This window comes from Dendroctonus ponderosae, unplaced genomic scaffold, assembly GCF_020466585.1.
Source record: "Dendroctonus ponderosae isolate FM_Combo_2020 unplaced genomic scaffold, Dpon_F_20191213v2 Dpon_F_20191213_1, whole genome shotgun sequence".
NCBI lineage: Eukaryota > Metazoa > Arthropoda > Insecta > Coleoptera > Curculionidae > Dendroctonus > Dendroctonus ponderosae.
In genome coordinates, this window is record NW_026017110.1 from 42,718,218 (window position 1) to 42,734,570 (window position 16,353).

The 16,353-nt window shown below is 39.1% G+C and overlaps 1 protein-coding gene across 1 annotated transcript in view; it reads left to right on the forward strand.

The window, feature by feature from the left end:
• Positions 1 to 9,943: 9,943 nt before the first annotated feature.
• The window catches only part of LOC109546061, a gene marked incomplete at its 3' end in the record, with an annotated part of 8,386 nt that continues 1,976 nt past the window's right edge, over positions 9,944 to 16,353 (forward strand). Inside the window, 2 exon segments of the mRNA XM_048665951.1 lie at positions 9,944 to 10,127; positions 10,189 to 10,435. Coding sequence (XP_048521908.1) covers positions 10,226 to 10,435 — 210 coding nt within the window.

Here is a 16,353-nt window from a genome sequence, read left to right on the forward strand (position 1 = left end):
ATATACAGATTTTTTAGATATATGCAATTTTTCATGAAATTGGATAAAATATGCAAAAAATGCATAGATATGCACTTTGCATATTTTCCGCCCTCTATTGATGTCTGTTTGGCGTGTGCGAAGGAAGGTGGCGCAACGTCTTAAGCTAGGCTTTAAATGTGAGACAAAAAATGTAGTTTTTATTTAAATTTTACAATTTTTTGCAAAGTGTAATAAAATTTATTTCATAATTTTTCGCGGAAAATACCTGAAAACTGTCAGAATTTTTAAGGAAAACTAGAAAATAATGCGTTTTTTTCGTAGAGTTAATTGCTTAAAAAAACTTTGCTAAAACTGGAATGACCTGAAATTTTAAAGGAGCTTTAAAAATCTTCAGAGATTTTTTGTAAACTGTTGCTCTCTGGTCGTTTTAAAACCACAGTTTCAAGTTCTAAGATAATCTTAATTACTTTCGGTGAAAAACTAAATAACATTATTTGGTTTTTGTGCCAAATTCGAAGCTGAAAAGGGTTTTCGAAAGTTCCCTGCAAACCGATGAATGAGGCGAATTTTCTAGCAAAATAAATTTTGTAATTTTTGGCTTCAAAGACCCCATTATTGTCAGAAAAGAAGAAAATTATATTTCTTTGCGTCTTTTGTTTAAAACTCTACAAAATAGAGAGTTTTTGAGTAGAAACCAAAGCAAAAAAAATTAGTCAAAACTAAGAAACAATTTTTTTAAACAAACTACAGTTTTCAGAGGGCTGGAAGTGAGGAGTTTTCCAAATAATTTATTATAAACTGATTTATTTGCCTGACTGAGCGTACTTGTTATGATATTCTTATCTTTCCTGGGTCTCAGTCAAAGTGTGAAGTAAAAATTTTTGAACAGCGCTTATTTCATAAATATATTATAAACTTTTGTTATAATCTTTCGCTTATTCCGTTCATTTTTTGATAGAAAATTATTTGATTTTTGTTTCAAATTTGAAGCTGGAAAGCTTTTCCAAAGCGACGAAGGAGGCGAGTGTTCTAGTAAAAAGTATGTAATATTTTTTTGCGAAAAATACTTTAATATTGTAAATGAATCTATAGAAAATTGAGCATTGAGAAAAAATAGTAACTTTGCTAAAACTGGAAAATTTGAAAGATTGGCCCTTAAAATAAATCTAGAAACAAGTAAAAAAAGTTATCAACATTTTTCTAGCAGAGGAACTGAGTCACTGCGTCGGTGCGTTGGGTTGGCGCACCAAGCCATTTGTGTGGCACTGCGCCAACTCTTAAAAATTCACGGAGTTATCCAGGCCTAGTACGAGAACAACTCCACAAATGCCTCAAAAACCACAACGAGAACGCGACAGACTCTGACACCCAGTGGAAGAAGATGAGAACAGATATAAACAACCTTTGTCTAAAACACCTCAAAAGTAAAATTCAAAATAAGAAAAGACCCTGGATAACAGAAGAAATATTGGATCTAATGGAGGAACGTAGTATATTAAAACACAACAAACAAGCTTATAAAGTTAAACAGCTAATTAATAAAACAAATAATCCGGGAAGCAAAAGCATCTTATCTGGCCAGCCAGTGCAAAAAATATGGAAGACCTAGAAGCGACATATGACTCCTTTAATATGTATACAATGAGCAACGAAGCAACTGGCAACTCACGATCATCAAACAGAGCATCTGGAGTACTGTACGATAAAAGTGGAAAAATGGTATAAGGATTGCAACAAAAAGTAATCGAATCACAGATTACATGCAGAGAGGTTGAATATGCTATTAGGGGGGGCAAAAAGTCGCAAAGCGGTAGAACCGGATGATATTCCTTCTGAGACGACCAAATTGGCCTAAAGGTGGGCACAAATTTTTCAACAAAATATACATACACTAGTTTTAAATTCCCAAACGACTGGCTAAAATCTACGTTCATAACAATACCAAAAAAAAGCACGGCTAAAAAGTGCGATGAATACAGAAACTATTAGCCTAATGAACCATATGTTGGAGATATTTTTGAAAATCATTCATCGTCGGATATATGCAAAGTGTGAGGATTTTCTGAATGAAACGCAATTTGGGTTCCGTAATGGCCTCGGTACGAGGGAAGCACTTTTCGGCATTAATGTCCTTGCCCAGAGAAGTCGTAATATGTCGGCTGATGTTTATGCCTGCTTCATAGGCATTCAAAAGGCATTCGACCGTATTAAACATGAGGTCCTCGTGGACACTCTTAAGTTGATTGGACTGGACGGAGCGGATCTCCGTTGCTCTTCAATGTGTACTCAGAAAAAATCTTCAAACATGCACTTTCGGCAGCAGCAGTGGGCATTATCATTAATTGCAAATTAATAAATACCTTTTGTGTTCTGTTGGCCTCTAGCTCAGAAGAGATCTACAGCGGAGTTTGAACAGTGTGGCAGTTAAGTGCGACGCAGCTGGCTTAAAACTAAACATAAAAAATTCCAAAGTTTTGGTGATCAGTAAACAGCAGAATATCAGGGTCAAAGGCATGCACTTGGAAGAAGTTCATCAGTTCAGATACCTAGGCAGCGTTATAACCGAAAATGCAGATAGTCACACAGAAGTGAGATCAAGGATAGAACAAGCACGAGCAACTTACTGAAAAATGAGCAACGTTCTAGGATGCAGGGATCTAAAATTACCCCACGAATCCGACTACTGAGATGCTACGTATTTCCTACACCACTGTACGGAGTTGAGGATTGGACCATCAGCAAAAACGAAGAAAGTCGGCTTGAAGCGTTCGAGATGTGGGCCTACAGGAGATTGCTAAGAGTCACATGGTCTGAAAGAATCACCAATGTGGCAGTACTACAGCCCTTAAATAAGACCACTGAGATCCTCTCCACTATAAAAAAGAAGACGCACCTACCTGGAACGGATCTTGCTATTTCTGTGCATTTGGTGCAAATATGGCACTAACTTCATATAGCCCTGAGGACGACTTAAATATAGTAGAAACCTAGAAAAATAGTGTTTTGTTTTGCCACCATCTATTGACAGAAAACCCACAGACCTAAATAGGCGTCTTTTACTGATTTAAATTACTTTTCGTATAATAACTTCTGACAGACTGTCTTCCGTCCATCTCCGTGGTAGTCATCGCTCCCAAACGGAGATACAGGGTGGTTTTTTAGAGCGATAGAGTCCATTATTTCCGATGGTGTTGAACTTTCGAAAAATAGTTTCATATAAAAGTTGTTGACGCAGACAGTGTACAGTGTCTCAGAAAAGCGAGGCGAGATCAAAGTGTATTTTTTTAAATAGAACTACCCATTTTTTTTTAGCTCATGGAATGTAGTTTGACACGTTGCATATGCACCGTAAATTGTTTTTTTCTTACTTGCGACGTTGACAGATTATCGCCATTTTAGTAAAATTTTGCTTAAAAACATGGTATCTAAAAGTTCATTGTAGAAGCAAAAAAAAGCAATTAAAGATTCGAAAAATACGTCTCCAATCACCACAGATCCGTTGAGAATTTTATATAACCAAAATATCAATACATTGTACAGGGTGTTCACAATGTGAACTTCAATCTAAAACTATTTAACGCAATATAACTTTTGTTTTTCAAATGGAAGTACCTGTATATTATATATATACGTCATTAGATAGACAATTTACAAAGTTACAAATTTGCATTTACACTTTAGGCTATGAAATCAATCGTTTTCAAATTATAATTTATTTTATTTAAAAATTTCAAAAAGTTGCTACATTTTGTAAGGTGGCTATGGAAATCACTAAATATGTGTCAAATTTTGCCACGTTTAATTGATCATTTACCTAATTATATCAAGGAAATAATGTGATATTTACATGACGTAGCTCCAGTTCACCATACAGCTCTCAAATTCATGAGTACCTAAATAATGAATTTCCTGAGAGGTGAGGGCAGAGGTGGGCCTGTTTAGTGGCCACCTCGTTCACCCGATTTGACAAAAATTGATTTTTTTTATGGGCTTATTTATGGGAATTTGATAAAATAACTCCAACTACAAAAGATGACATGAAGGAACGAATCACAACTGTTTTCCGAAGGATTAATAGTATTCACTTTGAGCCGTGGTCCATGGGAATTTCTTCCTGACGTTTCGTCCACAACTGCGGTCGATATTATCAAAGGCGATGAGGCAGTGGGCGAAGTGATCTCCCGTGCTTACAGACTAAGACTGGTTCAACTACCGTGACTTGATGTTTTACGCAGACATAGCCATTCAAGGCTTTATGTCTTTGCTGGTAGCCTGCAAGAGCCTTGGTGGGTTAGGGATGTGGGTTTTGGGAGTTTGTGGGACTGAGAGCGAACGAAGAAAAGAAAAAAAGTAGGAGAACGAAGCGAGAAAACTAGTGGTTTGTGGCGATTGGTTTTAAGTTTTAAGTTTGGAAGACTTAGAGAGTTTAGGTACTTTCCAGGAGATTTGAGATGTCGGGAATCACCTGCTTAAGGCGGGTGATTCCAGGGGGGGTCTGCCATTAGACTTGTCGGGGTTAGGTAGCGTGGGTTAGGGATAGTTTGGGAAAACGTGTCTTTAATTAGTGGGTTTGGGTGGTTAAGGACGCGAGTTTTGAACTCTTCGTGGAGCTTTGAGACGAACTGTTGCACGGTTTCGATTTGAAGGTTCGCGTGAATTTGTGAGTTACGGACGTACCAGGGGGGTCTTGTCATCCTGCGGAGGATTTTGTTTTGGAAGATTTGGAGTTTGCCAATGTTTTTTTTGGAGGTTTGGCTAATGATGGGGGCAGCATAGCATATTTCCGACCTGATTACTTTTTCGTTTTTCAGAGTGAGCTTACTTTTCTGGTTTAAAAGAGGGTAAAGGATGCCGGCTGTTTGGCTTCCTTTGGTGATTATTTTGATAATGTGCTCGATAAAGTTTAATTTAGAATCGATGATAACGCCAAGATATTTGAGAGATTTAAAAAGTGGGATTTCGGTGTTGTTGAGCATTAGTTTGGGTGTGTTAGTGGGAGGTCTTTGTTTCGAAATTATCATGGCTTTGGTTTTTCCTGACTTAATTTTGATTTTCCAGGTGTCAGCCCACTCTTGAAAAATGTTTAAGTGCCGTTGGAGGGGGCCAATTACGTATTTAATATTCCGGTTGGAATAGTAAAAGCAAGTATCGTCGACGAATAGTGCTAGGTTGGTGGGGGGATTTTTTGGAGCATCAGCGGTGTAGAGATTGTAAAGAATTGGTGCAAGAGGGGAGCCCTGGGGGACTCTCGCTTCAATGTCACGGGTAGAGGATTTGATTTTGTTCAGTAGAGTGAAAAACTTCCTCTTGTGGAGGTAGCTTGCCACCCACTGAACAAAGGCTAATGGAAGTTTGTGAGTGTGAAGGAGCTTCCAAATTAGCCCCTCGTGCCATACTTTATCGAAAGCTTTTTCTATGTCCAGATAGACGACTCCAGTGGAGCATCTGTTCTGGCAAGCAATCGTGGCATCTTGAATTAGCCTGGCTGCTTGCATTACGGAGTCATGTTTTTGCATGAATCCGCACTGCTCTCGAGGGATTAAATGGTTTTCTGAAATTAGTTTTTCGAGGCGGTCGAGAAAGAGTTTTCCTGTTAGTTTGGAAATAGTGGGAAGGAGTCTGATGGGTCTCCAGTTTTGAGGAAAGGTTTTGTTTTTGTTGGGTTTGGGGATTAATACTACGGAGGCGGTTTTCCAAGGGGTTGGGAATTTCCGTAGCGAAAAGGACGCACTGATGAGGGTGAGGATGCGATTGAGGATATTTTCCGGGAGTCGTTTGAGGATTTTGTTGGTTATTTAGTCGGGACCGGGACTTGTGCCGGTGTTACGAGGGGGATTTCAGGGGCGTCAGGGGGGATTTGATTGTCTTCGATTTCGCTGAGGACGCTGTCGACCTCCTCCTCGAAATTTAGGTTGTCGTTTTCGGAAATGTTGGACGAGATCTGGCGTTCTAGGGAGTCCGCAAAAGCTTCAGCTTTTTCTTCGTCTAAATAGACCACCCCTCGCTCACCATGTATAGGGGGAAAGTGCGTTTTTGTTTTCCCTCGCATAGCCTTGGAGATTTTCCAGGCGCGCGGGTCGCCCGTTGGGAGGTTTTCCAAAAGTTCTGTCCACCTTTCGTTTCGTAGGTTTGAGATCTGAATTTTGATTTCCTTGCTTAGTTTGTTTGCCTGTTTGTTAAGCTCTGAGTCGGTGAATTGTTTAGCCCTTCGTTTTACCCAGTTACGATTTTTGATAAGAGTTTTGAGCTCAGGCGGCAGAGAGAAAGGGTTTTTGTTCGAATTTGGCGTTAGGATTGTGGCTTTTGAGAGTGCTGAGGTGATGGTTTCTGTGATTTGGGCTGTTAAGTTGTTTAGGTCTTGCAAATTTTGCGGAAGGTGGACAGTGATTTGAGCCTCTCCAAGGTAGTATGCGAGGGCGTCCCAGTCTGTGTAAGAAATTGGGGCTAAGGGGTTGTTAGTGTACTGTTCGTTAATGTCGATTATGATAGGGTTGTGGTCAGAACTTAGGGAATCGAAGTTTGTAACGTGGAGGATGTGGTAGATGTCTTTAGAGATGGCAATGTCGAGAATGTCGGGGGTATTGTGGTCATAGTGTGTTGGCTCTGAGGGAGCATACATTTCGAATTGTAAGTCTTGTGCGTAGTTGAGGAGCTTGCGCCCCTCGGGGTTTGTTTTCCTGCAGCCCCAGGAAGTGTTTTTGGAGTTCAAATCTCCAGCGAGTAATGTCGGAATGTTTCGATTGAGAAGGTTCGTGTAATCGAGTTCGGTTGTACGTGTTTTGGGTGGTGTGTAGGCCGAAATAATGAGGATCTGGGAGTTTTCCATGTTTAGGGTGACCGACGTGTGATTGAGGTGTTGGCGATGGGGTGGTTTGGGGAATGGGAAATGGGAAATGGACTTTTTGACAATAATGGCAGTGCCGCCCCTTCGACTGTTGGGGCGGTCGTTACGGTAGATTTTACAATTATCAATTTGGAAGAACGTTTGTGTTTGCAGAAAAATCTCCTGGATTAACGCGATGTCCACATCGTTTTCTCGGAGGTAGCCTTCAAATTCCTACCTTTTGGGGTACAAAGAGTTGGCGTTCCAGGAAACAATGTGTACGTCGGCTGGTTTATTATTCATGCCAGTGCTTGAAGAGCCGGGCAATTGCCAATCATGGCAGCAATTTTATTTATTTTCGCCTGGCATGAGCAGGAGTTGCATTAAAGCGGGGTTAAATTTGTGTTCTGTGGGGCACGGGGCGGGGCGTTTTGGGGTTTACGGGGGGCTTTTTGGGCATCTTGAAGTTGGGGGTGCTTGAGCCTGGGCTTCGGAAGCTTTGGCGGCGTAGGAAATGCCAGGCGAAACTTTGTTTTGAAAGCTGGCTGTTTTTGCTTTTTGTTGCTTTAGGGCAAGGAAGTTTGGGTTTTTGGGGCAACAAGAGAAGTAGCTTGCCGGATGGGGACCCTCGCAGTTGATGCATTTAGCCGGGACGTCTCTCGGCTTGTTGCGTTCTGTATAGAAGTGATGTTGGGCGCATTTGTGGCAGAAGGGTTTTGCCATGCAGTTTGCCATTGTGTGGCCGAATTTTTGGCACCTCTTGCACTGAGGAATGTGCCTGATATTTGTTTGGGGATGCTTTTGAGGTTCGATCACTGGTTCAACTACTGGATCCCCTGTCGTATTTATGCAGCGCGGTCGTGTGAGTTCATGCGTGGGGAGAGGGCGGGGCTTCTTGAGGCATCTCAACTCAATAAACCCAAAAATAGAGTTCATAGAGAGATGGAAGTGGAGAAGGATGGGCGACTGCCATTTTAGATATGTTGGTAACCAGAAAAACCAAAAGAAAGCTGGCCTACATGGTGTACAGAAAACCGACACATACCGACCGGTACCTGCATAGTGGATCAAACCATCATCCCAGTCAAAAGAGAGGAGCCATTAAAACCCTCACCGAAAGACCCAGAAGAATTTTTGAACCAGCTGAGCTATAAAGAGAATTGGAACATCTAGAAAGAACCTTTGGTTGGAATGGATACAGCAAGAACGAGTTCAACAGAGCAATTCGACCAAGAAACAATGGAGATTGTCCGGAGAAAACAAATACGCATGATGAGCGTAAGCGTTGGGGTTGCCTCTCATACATACTTGGAGTCACGGACAGGATCGGCAGGATACTGGAGAAACATAAAGTTAAAACCGTTTTTAAACCAACTCGAACAATCCAACAGACTTTGAGATCACCCAAGGACAAACGGGATCCGTTATCAGCACCAGGAGTCTACAGAGTTCCATGTAGTTGTGGCAGAGTATACATCGGCACCACAAAACGTAGTATAAATACTAGGATCACGGAAACATGGAAGAAGTTGCAGATTAGGACAAACAGAAAAATCAGCAGTAGCGGAGCACGCACTGCTAGACGGCCACCAAATACGTTTCGACGAAGTGGACATTTTGCACCAATCTCAACGGTATTATCTGAGACTAACCAGATAGGCCATTGAGGTCTTTAAACATTACAACAATTTTAATAGGAAAGAAGGTCGTCGGTAACAGCCCTTAATCCAGTTTGGAAACCCGTTTTGGGGCAAACAGCGTGTGCGCCAACACATTTGAAGCATGAGCTCACACGGTCGCGTTGTATAAATACGACAGGGGATTCAGTAGTTGAACCAGTCTTAGTCGGCAAGCACGGGAGATCACTTCGCCCACTGCCTGCCTCATCGCCTTTGATAATGTCCACCGCACTTGTGGACAAACCATCAGGAAGAAGTTCCCATGGTCCACGGCTTCGAAGCCTGGAAAACACTTCTTAATGTGATTTGACCGGCCGTGAAAGTCATCATAGTCCATTAATAATATTGTTTTGAACTGCATTAGCGATTCATTTCAAAAACGCAGGTAGTAATAGTTGATTAAATGTTAACAGAAATCATATTGAACATTTATTTTAAAATATCACTATAAGTATAATTTTATATTTTTATTTTTATAGACGTATGCAGTTTTATTACATTTTTTGCTATGAAATTCCATGCCATTTATAAAACGTTGCACTTTTCTTCATTGAGTATGTCAAGTATCGTCAAATTTTGACATGTATTTAATTTAATTCCATAGCCATCTTAGAAAATGTAACAGCTTTTTGAAATTTTTAAGCAAAATAATTTATAATTTGAAAACGGTTGATTTCACAGCTTAAAGTGTAATTGCAAATTGGTAACTTTGTAAATTGTCTATCTAATGACGCATTAATATACAGGTACTTCCATTTGAAAAACAAAAGTTATATTGCGTTAAAAAGTTTTAGATTGAAGTCAATATTGTTAACACCCTGCATTTTGGTTCAATAGGATTCTTAACGGACGTGTGGTAATTAAAAAGACATATTTCTTTCTGTATCTTAAACTGCTTTTTTTTGCTTCTACAATGAATTTTTAGATACCATGTTTTTAAACAAAATTTTACTATAATGGGGATAATCTGCCAACGTCGCAAGTAATAAAAAAACAAATTTACATTGCATATGCAGCGTTTCAAGCTCCATTCCTTGAGCTAATAAATAATGGGTAATTCTATTTAAAAAATACACTTTGGTTTTGCCTCGCAATTTAATTGTCGATTTTTTTAAAATGTCCGCACTTTATGCATCAACAATTACAATAACTATTCTTCGAAATTTCAACACCATCGAAAATAAGGACTCCATCGCACTAAAAAACCACCCTGTATGATCCGCTTGCTCAACACTTTATGGGAATAGATAGTGAATTAACTCCGACGGAATAATGGTAATAATGGTGGAACGACTTTCCATCATTATTTTAGCATGTAGAATCGACCTTAAAAATTTTCTAACGCATTTTCTGAACACCCTGTATATTACTTATCAGTTATGATTCATATAAAAATTGTCGGTGGCTACAATTCAACCCATTTTCTGACAGTTAATGGGTTTCTTTGGAATTGTGAGTAGAATGCGATTAATTTTCAGTACTTGGAGGTTATTCGCGGTGGCCACAATTATCCTGAAGGAATGTCCATATTTGTCAGGTTGGCTGTGACGCGATTGCAGCCAAATACTGGCTCAAGCTAAGCCGGAGCCTGAGTATCTGAAGCTTTCCGAAAATCAATTTTGCTTCAAAGAATCGCAATATTAGTAAGTGTGCAATATTGACTTCCAGCTTCATTTTGTTGAATTAATCCATTTTCCTATGCAGTTTTCCCAAGGTTGCTGAAGCAGCGTACATTCGCAACATGATCACTGTGGCAAAAGCTTCAAGGGTGTTCAATATCATCAGAGATGTTTGGAAACAGATCAGTGCCGGTCTACGGTTAAGATCAGACATCTCAGAGCTATTGAGAGACAAATTAGCAACCCACATAGCACGATTACACTATAATGTTGGATGGGATATTACGAGCTTTGACAAACGTGTAGCGGAACTCGTTTTGAATTATTGGAAGGTAATGCAACTGGGGTTAGAGCGGTTCAGGCACAACGTATGCGTGTGAAACGCACTTTAAATTTAAAAAAATCGATGGAGAAGGCGATGGAACTTTATCAAACAGGCTGTGTTTAGACACAACCTATCAGCAAAAGCTTGTCGTGGCAAAAACCTGAATTTACTTTATAGCAGCGCAACAATTTTCTATCTCCACAGACTTTTCCGTACTCGTTTCAGTCGATCACTTTCGGTTTGAAAATGTCGAGAAAACTTGCTGCTGCTCTAATTGTGCTTTCAACTATAAAAAGACGAAGACTTGCTAAAAAAAGGAAAATATGGGTGCGCGAGTGGATAGCGAGAACAACTGAACTACGTGCTGAACAATTAATGAAATAATTACGACATGAGGATCCTGGATTTGACAATAATCTTTTACGTGTGCCTGCAGCAGATTTTGATTATACAGGGTGATTCACAACCTTATGTACCCAAAGCAGGAGCGTGTAGGTAAGGCGACTGGTTGTGAAAATCTACAGGGTGTTCTTTTTTCTAGAGGCATATCCCCTTTTACCCGCAGGAGCTTTTTTGCGCTACGCCACTGACTTCGACCGAACACATTTTTGCATTTATTGTCCAATTTGAGAATTTTCTGATCACTTGCAGTTTTTTCGGATCTGTCTTAGTTTTCGAGTTATTTTCACAAATATAAGTCCATGTAGGGTTACTGGGTGATTTTCTTTGAACTTTTATAATTTTGTTTGCGTCCTTTTTTTTCCTGTCATATTTTTCTCTGAAAGCTTCAAGTGCAAGTGGAAGTTAAACTAGGGATGGCTGACGAGTTAACTTTAAAATTTATTTTTTTTACTTTAATTCAATTTTCAATAATTAAGGTTTATCAATAAATAACCTCTTAGCAGTGTTGGAAATATTTCTTTAGGGCATTTAAAATTGTCTTTTCAAGTTCCAGCGGCACCAAGTTCGTTGATCAGAAGAACCTGTTCATCACAATTTTACTATCTTTTAATATTTAAATTGTGGGGTTTTCGCAAACTTGTAAAGCGAAGTCTGCCTGAAGTGTTATTCATTAATTTTATAATGTTCGAACCTTAGTTTCATTTCTTCGGGGACTTTCTCCACGGGTGAAAGTCTCTTCTATAGGCTCTAAAAACTCTGAGAAAAATTGCATTGAACTTTTGATATCGATTGATCACGTGCCTCGAAACATCTGCATTTCTCTATAGATTTTATATGGGAAAAGGTGTTAATTTGTTTTCCTTCAAGTTCTATGTTCTTACGTATTTTCAGCTACTGAATCGTATGGCACCATCATTTTTTCGTGTCGTCAAAACATATTTTCAGCCAAAAATCCTAGGAACTCGAAAAATGAGTGAAAAACTGCAATAAATTGCCCTGTGACGACCACCATTATTCAATTTTGTTTGCAATTCAGTTTTGCAGGTGTTTTGACCTGCTGAGTCCAGCGTGCTGGCGTGATTATTTTCTATCTACGTATTTCTGATTTCTTACTTAGGATTTTTACAAACAATTTGAACCTTTTTCATGTTCAAGTGCTGCTTCGTCCAGGACGTTTTTTCATTGGGATCTTTTTGACTCGATTTTTTTATTTGTTGATCTGTTCTTTGGTTCAATGTTTTTAAATTAATAATTTTATAATTCAGAACAGATCACGGTGCAAATTTTTGCATTGTTATTTTTATTGATATCCAATTAATAATTTTTTAAGTTTTAATTTAACTATTTTTTTTTTTCAGTTTGTTATTTAATCTTCGTCGATTTCGTTTTGAAAACGCAGTAGTTTTTGGTTATTTTTCCTGTAAGCTTGTGTTATGTACATTTGCTTTGCGATGTTTTATAAGGGTTTTTACGAACGATTTGAACATTTTGCACCGATTGCACTAAACAAATTGAAGTTTTTTTTAATCGAAAAAAAGATTCTTATTTATCAAGGCCTGTTTCTTTCATATTCAGCTCTGCCTGTATCCCCATTTAGAAGACATTTCTTGTTCAAAATCACTACACATTTGCATTAAACTCAATCGGTTTTTTCTCTATTACATTTTCAATTACTTCAATACCTTTTAAATAACAAGTAGATTCGTATTGTCCACTTTGCCAATTTTTGTGGCTCTTTAACGTCTTGCTATATTATTTTTTCAAACATTTTTTTAAATTTCGATTCTCAATTCTATCGATTTTATTCGATTTTTACTCGATACAAATACATTCCACTCTGATTTTATCTCATTATTTGTTAACATCAAACGACGATATTTTGGAAGAATGTTTAGAGAAAGTGAATAAACAGTTCGATTCGTTCGATTCTCGTTACATCTTTCTAAGTTTGTGCTTTCTTAAGTGTGCTTTATGATTTTTTATCTGGGCTTTTTATATTGACTTTTAACGATCAAATGAACAGTTTTTCGGTTCCAATGAACCAGTTGGCTTTTTTTAGTACAGAAAAAACTCCCTCGATGTCAGCCGGTGTGTTTTACAATTTTTGAAGAACTTGCACACTCAACAAATATTTTTCTTTATTGTCATCTAAAACGGTTTTCACAGTGTTCTTCTGCTCTTTCCTTGTTCTTGTTGGCAATTTTTAAATTATCTCAATCACAATTTCTTGCGACCAAACCAAGTGGCTTCAGCTTTTTAAGCTGCTTTAACTTGTTGGTTTTGCAAACAAAAATCTGAACKCTTGGGATATATTTTTACGTGAAAAACTMATTTACTTTCCAGCTGATTATTGTGGCTTAGATATAGTTGGATATAGTGCTGTTCCGGCAACATGACTCTTCTTTCGATTTTCGAGTTTTTGGAGAATTTCTGCTAGGAACGTTTTGCCGCCCATGCCTATATAGACTGTAAGAGACAGAGGGTAGGCACCATTCGTCCCAGCAGCTCAAAATACATAGAAAACATATGGAAAAGCAAAAATTACCGAGTTTTAATTGGTTTTCGGGGTTGCAAGAAAATGATCTGCTTTTTTCACCCATTTTGCAAGTTTTTTGCTTATACATTTTCTGATCGCACTGGATTCAGCCGCTCGAAATCGTTATTAATTGCCCTTTTTCACTTATTTTTCGAGGATTTTTRGCTGTAAATATTTTTTGACGACACGGAAAACTGATGGTACCATTCGATTCAGCAGCTCAAAATACGTAAGAAAAATAGCTAGAAAAATGGAAATCCTAAATTSAGACCAATTTTGCAAGCAAATGAACACCTTTGAGGCACGTAATAAATAGAATTTAAAAGTCCAAGAGATTTTCWCTTTTTATAATCATCATCATTTTGATAGGACTATGCCCTGTGTTTTTTTCTMACCTTTTATTGGATGTCCTGTGACTGATGGAGTCCAGCAGTCAGCCCGACTTTTTGGTGGTCTTCCTAAGGKTCCTCTTCGGTCTCTCTAAGGTCGCATACAAGGCTTTGGCTAGTCTGTTTCCCATCCTGTCGACATGCTCTCTTAACTTTCTTCTTATTCCCAGTRACCATCTAACGGTACCATACGGCATCCCATCATATCGCTCCCGGATCTCATTACTTCACCACCTGTCCCTAAGTGTCACGCCTACGATCGCTCGTAGGGCTCTCATTTCGGTCGTTCGCCGTGGGTACTCTTTTCGTCCGGTTGGTGTGTGCTCTCGTGTCCGCTGCGCCTCACTGCTTTTCTGCAGATCAATCCTGGCCTTGCTGGTTATCTACATGTGATTGTTTTTCTAGATAGTACTGTGTAGTCAGCCAGATACTCTAGCTGCTTTATTCACTTGTGTTTTCACCTTATCATATGTGTTTCGGCTGCTTGAAGGTATTATCCCCAGGTATTCAAAGCTCATCGCTTGGTGGATCAGTTGGTCGTTCAGCGTATGGCCATAGATTTGGTTTTCGGTATCGAGATGCTTATGTTATATTTCTGTGCGGCCTCGTTCAGCTCGAGTAGCATTCGCTGCAGGTTGTTCTGATTCTCTGCTTTGAGGACCCCCATCGTCTACATAGCACAATAATTTGAATTCGATGTGTCCCATTTTGTAACCTTGTCCTAGCCTTCTCACCCGGTTTATGATGCGGCCCATTACCAGATTGAAGAGTATCGGAGTCAAGCCATCTCCTTGCCTGGTACCTATCGATATCTGCATTTCCTCTGTGGTGGAGTTCCCTGAGTGTATTCTTGTACTGTTGTTGGTTTTGTTTTGGCTTATTAGATGTTGGAGATGTTGGGTTATTATTTTGGTGAGCAGCTTCATGGCGGTGTTGAGCAGGCTGATGCTTCTATGTTTATTGGGTCTTTGTTTTCTACCTTCATGCAGATAGGGATTGTAATGCTAGATTTCAATTCCTCTGGTACTTCGCCTAAAGACATGATCGTATTGTTAAGGTGTGATCGTTCAATCATCAGCTCATCGCCTCAATATTTGAGCATTTTGTTTGTTATTTTATCTGGGCCCATGATTTTCTGTTCTTCAATTTATTTATTGTTGTTTGGTTTATGATGTTGTTGGGCATGGCCCATAGGTCCGCTTGTTCTTCAGTGTTGTACATATTCTTGAGGTGGTTTGTCCACTCCTCAGCGGTAATATTGACTGCGACTTGTTCGTTCACTGGTTTCTCCTGCTATCTGATGGGGTTCCATATTCTCCGTTGTGTTCCGTACAGGTCATGTTGCATATCGGATGGAGAACTTTTCCCAATAGCTTTTTTTCATTTGCCGCTTTGTTTGTATTGCTAACGTTGTTCATCTGTTTTGTTGCTGAGATTGGTGTAGGCTGCTCTTTTCTCTGCAGCGAAGGTTTTATTTCTGGAGTAAACCATGATTCGTTGGCTTTTGCGTTCACGTTCACGTTCATGATGTTAATTTTGAATTTAGACCACGCCGTATCGATTGTATTCCCAGCTGTTATCCTTTCTTTTAACTGTGATTTGTATACGTCCTTGGTGCTGTCGTTGTCGAAGGATTCTATGATGAATTTTTCACGGATTACTGGTGGTCTTTTACGGATTAGATGCACTGCTAGTCTCACTTTACATAGCACCAGTCTGTGTCCACCTGCCATGCCCGGACAGGCATGTTTCTATTGGTTATGATGTAGTCTATAGTRMACTGTTTATCTCCAGAGTTRAACCACGTTATCTTGTGCGGATAAAATGTGAGATTTATTCGCGGTTCAAATTGACTGCAAGTTCCTAGAGGGAGTTCACTTTTTYCTTTCAAGTGTCTTCATTAAATCTTTGCGTAATCCTGTCGATGGCCTTATTGCCAATCCTAGCGTTGAAGTCTCYAGCTATATGGTGTTTAGTAGGACTTCTGGCTGATTGTAAAACTGTTCCCGTTTGATCTTGGGTTTACTAATGTCGGGTGCGTATACCTAAACAATATAAATCTGTTTCTTTTGTAAGTGATAAAAATAATTGTTGTATTTTGTTGATACGTTCCCCATCTTTCTTCCTTCACATATTGCACATACATACGGAATCGGAATCAGTGCACTTCCATGAGAACTTCCTGGTCCTTTGAATTCCAAGAGTGGCTGTTCCAACTTCCCACTTTTAATATGTTCGTATTCCATTTTCGTGTCTTCCGTAGAGATGTTTACCCAAGGAAAAAGTCACCGAAAAAAAAACGTCCGGCCTATTGTACAAATTTTTGACTTAAATCTATTGTCATACGCATTCTCTATATTAAAAAGTAGTCAATCGTCCCCTAGCGTCAACGCCCATCATTGAATTGACTTTGTTTCTGAACCGGCCTTAAGGCCCAGTTTAGGTCTAGGTAACACTGAGTTGAGTTGCGCTATTGAGTTGCTACCGCTGTCTGAGTTAACGAGTTATAACTCATCGGTTAATGAGTTATAAGTGACTAATTAAAGCTTTATGAGACCCGAGACTGGAATTTTTACATCTAGAAAAAAAGTTGTTCAA